The sequence below is a fragment of the Nematolebias whitei genome, chromosome 18 (assembly GCF_014905685.2).
Source record: "Nematolebias whitei isolate Nwh7 chromosome 18, NemWhi1, whole genome shotgun sequence".
Taxonomy (NCBI): domain Eukaryota; kingdom Metazoa; phylum Chordata; class Actinopteri; order Cyprinodontiformes; family Rivulidae; genus Nematolebias; species Nematolebias whitei.
Window position 1 is genome coordinate 30,896,071 of NC_056515.1, and position 10,287 is coordinate 30,906,357.

Genomic DNA, 10,287 nt, shown 5'->3' on the forward strand with positions numbered 1-10,287 from the left:
GCATTACTTCACATTGCATTAAAGAGCGCATCGTCCTTTACTTTGCTCAAATGCACAAAAGAACATCAAAATGCCCACAGATGTTTAAATTTATTTAATTTTATTGCTTTTTCATAGTATTTTTTTAATCAATAAAACTAAGCCAAGCATCCATTTTCACCCTTTCATTGCCATCTTTCTGTGGGTTTTGCAAAACAATTTTCTTTAAGTGTTTCAAAGACCTCTTAATGAGAATATTGTAGAGTTTTTAAAGTGAGCAAATGTTCTGCTCACTCGCAGAGATGCTTTTCGTGGATTTCATCTCATCACGACTGTTTTCTGCTTCATTTTATTTATTCATTTATTTTCCTTTTTCTAGGTGATTTTGCTCATCATCTTCCTCCACCTCCTCCTTCTGTCTTCTATTCATGAGCAGCGTGGCTGAATTTAACAGCGGCAGCCATGGATGACAAGGGCTCGGTGGGGAAGTTTAGCGTGTCCTCAGACTCAGTGTCCACTCTCAACAGTGAGGACTTTGTCCTTGTGTCCCGGGTTGGGGACGAGACACCATCCTCCACTAACAATGGTAGTGATGATGAAAAGACAGGACTGAAGGTAAGGAAGGTTGGTGCAAGTGCAGAAACAAAAAGACTGAGTCTTGTCGACCTTTTAGTATTTGCATCTGTAGCAACCACAAGTCCATTATTGTGTTCTCAAAGGTTTTACTCTGAGTTTAGAAGAGATAAAGCTCTCCCTTTACATAAAAGCTGAATTATAAAGTTATATTTATGTTTAAAAATATGTAAAATGGCATTCAAATTCTCCTTCTGGCTAAATAAATAGCATGTTAGCGCCTAAGTTTGTAGAACTGAACAACAAAATGAGCAGAACACTTTGATTCTCATTCAACATTATCTGTTTGTTTGTAATATTAAGCAGAAACTTTTCAGATTTGGGTGGGTGGGTGGGTGCATCATCATTTATATCAATTTATTTGTTTATTGCATGTCTAAAGCTGTCAACAATCTTTTTACACATGCTGACACTCACATTCTATTAACTACTTTTGTGTTGCACTTTCATTCTCATTTAATCTTTTTCTCAGAGTTTGTCGATCTTCATGTTTAGTTTATGGTGCTTGTATCAACGTAGGACATGCTAGCTAAAGGTTTGATTTGAAGTATTATCTGGTGGATTTGCAAATGTTTTTGAAAACTTGTACACACTAACCTACAGCTGAAGAAACTATTCTTTCTGCCTCTTGTTGTGTTTAGTTTAAAGAATGAAACAAAGATGGTGTTAAAATCTGACTGATTCAATCAGATACACATGGTGGGCACAGCTAACTAAAAAGTTAGCTTCGCTAATTGACCTAATTGCTAATTTGCTAACTAAAAAAAAAAATGGCTTCAGTAAAGCAAAATGGATTTAAAAAAAATGGCGAAAGCTAAAGCGCTAACTTTTATCATTCACTGCTGTCACTGACACGGTAAGTCTGTCTGTAATGTGACAACGTTGTAGGTGAACACAACTCACAACTTGTGATTTATGAATCGCTTGTGAGTCACAAGTAAAGCATCCATATCCCCGTCAGAGTTGAGTTTTCAGAAATTAATCCGGTCCATCAGAACCAAAGAGGCGGAGCAGAACTCTGCTGCGCTGAAGCAGAGTGATGCATTCAATGTGTGTCGGACGTCTCCCTCGTGTTAAAATTAATCAATTCATTTTGGAGATCCTTTTTGTGGTTAACTACTTTTATAAACTAACTACAAAGTTACTGTGTGTCATCATTAGGCCTGTAACGATAACAAATTTTGCTTGGTGATTAATATTCTCAAATTATTTCGATAAATGATAATATTGTTTGAAATTAGACAAAAATTAGTAATTGTCAAATTTAAGAAGAAATGTTTTCTATCTTATCTTAATTTGTTTTGCGTGTAGTACTTTTTTTCGACCACCAGATGGCAGTATAAGACTGTTTGAACCGAAGGATGGATAGTGAGGGAGCGAGCAGCGTGTCTCTTTTAAGAAAAATGGGACGGATGCGCTTTGGAGCTTTGATAAGACGGAGGTTTTTTTCCCTGAGGTCAGCCTGTTAGCTTAGGTCGTAGCTTAGCTTCTCAGCTTAGCTGCTTTTAACGATCCAAAAATGTGATTTTGGGCAATGAAAACATATTTTAAAGAGAAAAGAAAAAGGGAGGGATCAGTGAAAGCACCAGAGTTGAGCAGTGTCTTCAGTAGAAAGAGAAAGACAAAGAAACGGTAAATCCAGTAAATGAAAATGAGGTAGATAATTTTAATTTATCATGCGATTAATTGATTTATTGTTAATCGCAACAGGCTTAGTCATTATCAATATTTTCTCTGTAATAAATCTGTATTAAAGTAAAAATGTGTGAAATCACATGTGAGAGAGTCATGTCCCAGAGACGCAGAGCATGCAAGGTAGGAATTATGTGTGCAATGTTTTTGCCTGTTTACGATGTTTCTGAGTGTGAAAATGGATTTTTCATGTTATTTTCCAGTTCTGGTTTGTTTTGGCAATTATCTTAAAGTCTTTGTTATTGGCTGTAAACTGACATCATGAGTCAGAGACTTTACGGTAGATAGGAGGAGGAAAAAGGCACTGTGAAGTTGGTGATGTCAGCGGGAGGCGCTTACCTTAGCATCGCTCTCTGTAAATCTCCTATACGGTTTAAATGAAGAACTGTCTTAAAAAAAAAAATGCAGATTTGAATTTACTGGATTTGAATTTAGTGGAAGCTATTTCCACTAAAGGTATTCAAAATTAGCGAAAACATAATCCGTTAAACAAAAAGTTCTACTATTAACGGATTAGCGGAACCGTGCCCACCACTGCAGATATCTTTTGAATTAATTTCTATTCTATTATTTTTTTTATTTCTTACTGTGGTCTGTTTGCTGTATCCCCTTCACAGTTGAATTTTCAGCTCTCCTGAGTGTTTTCTCAGGAAATCAGTGGATTTTAAACGTGTCAGCTCACATTAAATGATTTGTAAAAAAAACTTAACAGCATTTTGCAACTAGGGTGTGGCTTTTTACATAATGAATAAAGACTCTAGGTGCAGCCAAATCTAATGGGTTAATATTACTTCTCTCCTCTATTTTACTAAAATAAATTAAGCAGCTCACTTGTATCACTCACTCAGTTTCTGTTATTACTGCACTGGTACTAACTTGTATAGAAAAACGTGTTACTGTGGTTAAACTACCAGCAGGTGGCGCCAGAGTAGCAAGGACGTTGTCTAACCATTTGATAAACGGATGTTGGACATTAATGTTAGACAGAATTCAATGATCTGTTTTGTTTGTATGAGGAACAAAGTTGAACTTTTGTTTCTGCTCGCTGTCAGATAGATGAAAACCAGTACCTGACACATTCACTGTTTTCATTGTGTGAAGGTTAAATCACTCCATTCATTGACTTTTTGGTTATCTTGTTATCATGTTTATTTATTTTGGAGACTCACTTTTGTGCACGTTTTCCTCCCAGTCAGCTGATTTAGTCAGGAGAAGAGTCGGTTTGTCTAAACTTGTTGTTTGTTATGCAGGTGATTTCTGAGGAAGGGGTCAGCTTTAAGGTCAGTCTCTTCTCAAGCTATTTTTCCTTTTCTGTTTTTGTTTTTTTTTCTTCAGAGACTATCTTTTGCTTGTATATACAATGATCTCTCTGTGATGTGATTCTGTTTGTGATTATTCTTGTTTCTTGTATATTTTTCTCCTCTTGTGAGGAGATGGTTGTGTATTATTTGAGTTTTAATAAAGGCAGAGGATGGCATTTTTAGATATAGACTGTAGACTTCCGTTACCTGCCCAGGCTTGTAGCTCCACCTGTACATGAAAGCAACACTGCTACTGTTTAGTGACAGCAAAGTACTCCGTGTGTGAAACGTCACAGCAGCTTTGCATCAGTCTTTACAAAGAATAATTTTCTTAGATTACGTCCTGCTGTAATAGTGTTGCATAGATCTCTAAGGTACAGGTATTACTTGTGTATTTTTACACTGTATTGTTGGTCAGTACAGTAGTGCCCTCTACTGTTAGCTGCTGCGAACGCAGGCAGGAATAAAACTTTCATGTTGTCACACTTGGTGAATTTGGTATTTAGTTTATCGACAGATCTTTCTACCTTTGCGTCTTCAGTGTGTTATTTTTCACCACAAACTAATATACTGACTTTACTAAAAATCACTAATATTACATACAATATATTTTAAACCCACACGTAACGTTTTTCAACACACTTTAGCCACTGACTTGTGAAATCTGAGTAATTCGCTTCACATTTTCAAAGACCGTTGGACAGTTCTCATGCGTTTGGGGTAAACTTATAGAAAAGTAGAAATTTGATGATGATTCTTACACACTGACTTTTTAAACAAATCTTCTTGTGCGTTATTACACGTGATGTTTGTTATTTGTTTATGTCTGGGTCAGATTGTGGGGAATGGAAGTGAGCAGCAGCTCCAGAGAGAATTAGCCGATGTCCTCATGGACCCGTCGGTGGCGGATACTGGACTCGGATCAGAAACGGGAATGAGCGCTCTCGGTGCGGGCAACCATGGTCTTCCTCCTAACACACCATCACCTGTGCCACCCGGCACTGACCCTTTGAGCGCCTCACCACCCAAACTGGAGATGGTGCTTCCTGTTCAGACGGGTCAGGAGAGTGAGCTGAATGAAAGGTCTTACAGAGGTGAGACGGCTTATCTCATTCTCATCCTACTTCTCATTTTATTTTATTTTCTTCTTAAATATGACATCCTGTTTGTTATTGATTGTTATATGGGCAGTAGGCCTGTCGTGATAAACAAATCAGTTAATCACATGATAAATGAGAATTATCAACCTCATTTTCATTTATCGGCTTTGTTTTTTCCATGTCTCTCTGTCTACTGAACACTGGATGACAAGGCTCAACTCCAGAGCTTATCACTGACCCCTCTCTTTCTCTTTTCTCTTTAAAATCTGTTTTAACCGTTTTTGGATCGTTAAAAGCATCTAAGCTGAGAAGCTAAGCTAGGAGCTAAGCTAACAGGCCGACCTCGGGGAAAAAAACCTCTTCTCAAAGCTCCAAAATTCACGGTTGAAACCTGTGCCTTCGTGTAAAAAGTTGTTTTTCTCTGCAAAAAGAAGCTGAGAACTTGTTTATTGATTTTTTTTTTTAATTAAAAACTTTGTGTGAAAAATGTTATGCTAAAGAGCTCAAACCACACCGAGCGTCCGCCATTTTGAGAACCAAAAAACGGGAACAAGAGAAAACCCTTGTCACGTCAGTGGGCCTCCCTCCCATTTTTCTTATAGACACGCTTCTCACTCCCTCACTATCCATCCTTCAGTTCAAACAGTCTTATACTGCCATCCAGTGGTCAAAAAAGGTACTACATTCAAAACAAATTAAACATTTCTTCTTTAATTTGACAATAATTACAAATTATTGTCAAATTTCAAACAATATTATCTTTTATCGCAATAATTTCTGAGACAATTAATCGCCCAGCAAAACTTGTTATCGTGACAGGCCTAGTGGGCAGTTCTATCCAAGTTGTCAGATTATTTAAATAATATGCTGCAAGCCATCAGTGTTTCTAGATGAGTTTTTTCCTCTTTTCTAGTTTTGCGGTAGTGGACTGAGATGCTTGTTCCTTTTTTCATTCACTTTCTGTTTTTGTGCATTTCTTTCTGATTAAGTTGGTATATATTTCTGTTTAAAAGTCTTAAGTAATCCCTCATTTTTATGTTTTTCACTAAGCAGTATTTAAATTATTAGAAGTGCACTTGATCAATACTTTTTCAGGCTTTCTGAAAGTTTTGCATTTTGCAAGTTTTTTATTTAGGCATTAACTGCTTTTTCCACTTTTTTCCTCCATTATTTGACCATTTTTAGAAAAAATATTCTGTTAAGCTGCTTTATCCATAAATCATAGAGGTATAAAAAGGTTAATAAATTAAAAAAAAGGAAGCACTGATGTGTTGATACCTAACACATCTTGGAAAAGGACACATTTTAAATAGGATCTTTAGTGACTTATTTACTTGCAGACTCAAAGAATGACAATTTAATCCCATTTTTTTTTTGCTAAGTTATAAATTTCACAAAGATGATAGTTTGACTCGCCAAAAATAATATTTTGGCTTGAACAACGTAACTCCAAAAGCCCTAGTAGCTGAAAACTTAACATATAGATGATCAAATGAAGGATGAAGCATCTTTCTTGTCTTTTGTCTGATCTTTACTGGATTTTTCCTGTTTCTTAATGTCATGAATTTTAGATACTGTTCATCTGCTTTAGATGCTTTTTGTGTTCATCGCTTTTTTTTTTGTCCTTCTTGAGTCCATTTTCATCATTTATTTAAACACATACTGTATGATATGACGTTAAGGTCAGATATAAGGACTGAACAAAAAAGAAGAGGAAAAAGCAGCCAAACTTAAAATGAAACATTTTAAAAGACTTTGAGAAAACCTGTAAAACTGTAGATTAAGACCAGTTCAAAGGATCAGCACAAAGTCTGGCACATTAGAAGCAAAGTATCAAGACATTCGGATCAGTTTAATGTTTTTACTCGAATAGCTGTGAGAATTAAGAACCATAAAATCAAAGTTTCTCTTTCTTTTTCCTTCGTTTTCATCTCAACTTTGAAGGAGATGAATCGTCCTCAGAAGGGAGTCCCTGCAGTCCCATTCCAGACGAAGACAGCGTTGTGTTCAGCCAGCTGACGTATCTTGGGTGTGCCTCCGTCAATGCCCCCCGGAGCGAGGTGGAGGCCCTTCGTATGATGAGTATTCTCAGAGGGCAGTGCCAACTCCCCCTCGATGTCACACTTTCGGTGCCAGGTGTTTCTGAAGGCACGGTCAGGTCAGTATAAGCCAATCGTACTGGAAGTTCTGCACAGTTTTTTTTTTTTTTTAAACCACGATTGTCATTATTAAGATAAATTTATTGATATGTTAACAGGTTGTTGGATCCCCACAACAACACAGAAATTGCCAATTATCCTATCTATAAGATTCTGTTCTGCGTTCGAGGCCATGACGGCACACCAGAGAGCGACTGCTTCGCCTTCACTGAGAGCCACTACAACTCTGAGATCTTCAGGATTCACGTGTTTCGCTGCCAAATCCAAGAGGCGGTGAGCAATTAGTGGTTGTAGTTGTCTAATTTAAACATTAATGTAAATGCAACACTTGCTTCACATCAATGCTACATACAAAAGGCTTGTATATACCGTATTTTCTGGCATATAAGTTGCAGTTTTTTGCATAGATTTAGATCCTGCTTGTACGCCGAAGCGACTTGTATACATTTTTCTTTTCCATATTCATAACGCCATTTTTGACTGACGCTTTAAATGTTCATTCATACTGACATGAACCAGAGGAAACATTACCATTTGCAGCTGCTAGAGGCACAAGAGGGCCTTCTAGGCTTTTGACAACTACTGGTAGGCGTATATGTTGTTCCTGTACTGCCAACCCCACCGCCCCCGGCCAAACTTCGATCATTGAAGAAAAAGTTAAACTGAGACAAACTTTGCTATAATATCGAGCAAACAAATAATTGTTTTCAAGGGTTAATCTTGTTAAATTTCGAAGAACTGCAACAGCGAGTCCTCCCGTGCGTTCTCGCTTCACTCGGTGCAGGCGGAGGAACGCTGGAGAGCTAATGGCTCCAGCGTTCCTCCGCCGGTGTTGTGCCAAAAATCGTCTCATGTTTCCTGGGGGTCAGCGGTGACGTATAACAAACGCAACTTATACTCCAAAGCGACTTATATATTATATGTTTTTTTTTCCTCTTCAGGATGCTTTTTTTTGACTGATGCTACTAATACGCCGGACAATACGGTATTTAATAATATACTGGCATTTGAAATAAGCGTTTTTCCCTCTAAATACACATACATAGAAAATCACTTATACCAAAAATATTTTTGGACATACATATATTTGTACATATTGTACTTGCCTATAGAGAGGACAATATTACAGGCTCATAAAAATCAATAATGATGATGATATCGGCCGATATCAAGATTTAGGTATTGGGATTGGATCGGAAGTTAAAAAATGTGTATTGGTGTATTCAATGCATATAGACCAACAGAAGATGGAGAGACTAGGAGATGCACTAAAAACTGGGTTAAAGAGCTACTGCTGTGTTCACTGACCTGATTTCTTCCTCACGGAAGCACTTAGTGTTATAAAGAACCTTCAGTGCGACGCTGCTGCTGCTGCTGATGAGAGTTTTTCGGTCCCAATTTTCCTGTTACCTTTGGAATCATAGATGCTCACACCAAGACATCAGAGCAAATCGGAACACGCAGCAGAAATTCACACATTGATAATTCTTACTATTAACCAGACAACTCTCGCTTGACACCATCATTTCCCTTCCTCAGTCTTTTTTTTTTTTTTTGCACCCATAGTGTCTTTTTTCCAATTGTATATCTACAACCATCTATGCTATTTGCAGCTTTATTTGGTTGTTTATTTGCACAACACGACACCGTTCTCCCATTTATTGCCGTTTCATCTGAAACAAGTTGTTTTAGTCGTTTGCTTCTCATCAGCTTCTTTCTCACAGTTTAACTCCTACCACATCGTAAACTACTTGTCAAAATTTGGCCATTTTTATCTGTTGTATGCCTACTTAAAAGGGTTGTTTTTCAAAAGTATTGCCTATCAGCACAAACAATCCTAGCTTATTCTTAGTTTCTGGGTAATCTTGTGATAGGTCCTTACATCAGATAAAAAATATTTGTTTTAAAGTACTCATTACAGGGAAAAAATGTTTTTCTTAGTGGAAGAATATTTCAGAGTAATTTTAGTTGCTGATCTGATTTTTGGATTCTTATCTAACTGTTCATGCATAAAGCAGCATAGCTCAGTCAAACCCTGTGGTTTGTTTGTAATAATTGCCTGTTCTCTGATTGAGAGCCCCGCTGTTACGAAGCCAAGAATGTCTTTTTCTCTGTTAACTGGCTGCTCGTTAATGCTGTTGTGCATTACACAATTCACACAAGTTCATCTTGTGTAGATTCGTTTTATACAAATGGTCTGAGCTCTTTTAAGGAAACAGAATTACAGCTAGAGAATCAAATATAAATTGAACAAAGTGTATATTAATTAATTTGTTTTTTTGTTTTTGCCGTGACATCAGTTAACATGCCAAGTTTTTAAGTTTATGCCGACTTGTGAGGAAAACTCAAAGCTCTGACATGCTCCAAATTAAAAGATGTAACAGTTCATGTAGGTATTGGATCCAATAAAAAAAAAAAATGTTGATACCAAAATACATTTAAGAGTTAAAACTTTTTTGCTGTTGCTTCAGTTTGTTTCTCCAATAAAGGCAGCCACACACTGGGCAATTGTAGGTACTTTGCAAAACACTCCATTTAATATGTATTCAGGTAATTAGACCTTACACTAATGCATGCGATGCAGACTTTATGATTATGTCTTGGAGAAGCTCCATCTTGTACAAAATGACATCCATTAAAAAACACACGAAAACTGGAAAGCTCTATCTTTATTTTACACACAACAACATTTTTGTTGTTTAAATTTTATTCTTTAATTGAAACAAGGGGTAAGTCTTCTGTATAACTATGCTCATCCTTCCAACCCCCTTCCCTTCTTTTGTGGTTACTGAATAGACAGCCTCTGCACAAACTCCTGATGTTTTTGTTCTGTACCAGCGTCCTAACAAACACCGCTTTATTTGCAGCTCAAAACACCGTTATATTTCATGAATAGCAACCGCTCCCTCGTGCCATCTCTTTACACCCACCCCCAGTTTTTTTAAATTTTTTTTTTACAAGATTTAGAACCAGTCCCAAAATAACTGGAGTGCGCCTTTAGTTAGAGGAAAACTTTATTATTTGAGTCTCTCAGAATCAGTAAAAACGAGAAAAAGACTAAAACTAGGGATGCACGATATTGGATTTTTGACCGATATGCCAGTATGTTAAAACTTAAGTGGCCGATAACTGATACCGATACCGATATATTTTATTTGTAGACCTACTGACTACATAACTTTCACTGCTGTGGAATTAAAATACGACATTATTCTGCATGGTCTTAGTCAGTTTGGCCTGCTACCAAATGCAGATGACAAAAAGGAGCTGAAAATGATGTAACACTTCAACTTGGATTATGTTTAATGTCAAATTTATTCATGACATTTACTCTCTCTAACGACAACACTTGAACAGTCATACAAAAACAGCGTCTTATATATATATATATATATATATATATATATATATATATATATATAT

At 36.8% G+C, this 10,287-nt stretch overlaps 1 protein-coding gene across 1 annotated transcript in view; it reads left to right on the top strand.

Annotated features, from left to right (window-relative positions):
• Positions 1–389: 389 nt before the first annotated feature.
• The window catches only part of LOC119424660 (rab GTPase-activating protein 1), a 68,477-nt gene continuing 58,579 nt past the window's right edge, over positions 390–10,287 (top strand). Inside the window, exons 1-5 of the mRNA XM_037692150.1 lie at positions 390–594; positions 3,555–3,584; positions 4,441–4,699; positions 6,650–6,863; positions 6,963–7,137. Coding sequence (XP_037548078.1) covers positions 442–594; positions 3,555–3,584; positions 4,441–4,699; positions 6,650–6,863; positions 6,963–7,137 — 831 coding nt within the window. The 5' untranslated portion in view covers positions 390–441. The remainder of the gene's footprint in view (positions 595–3,554; positions 3,585–4,440; positions 4,700–6,649; positions 6,864–6,962; positions 7,138–10,287) is intronic.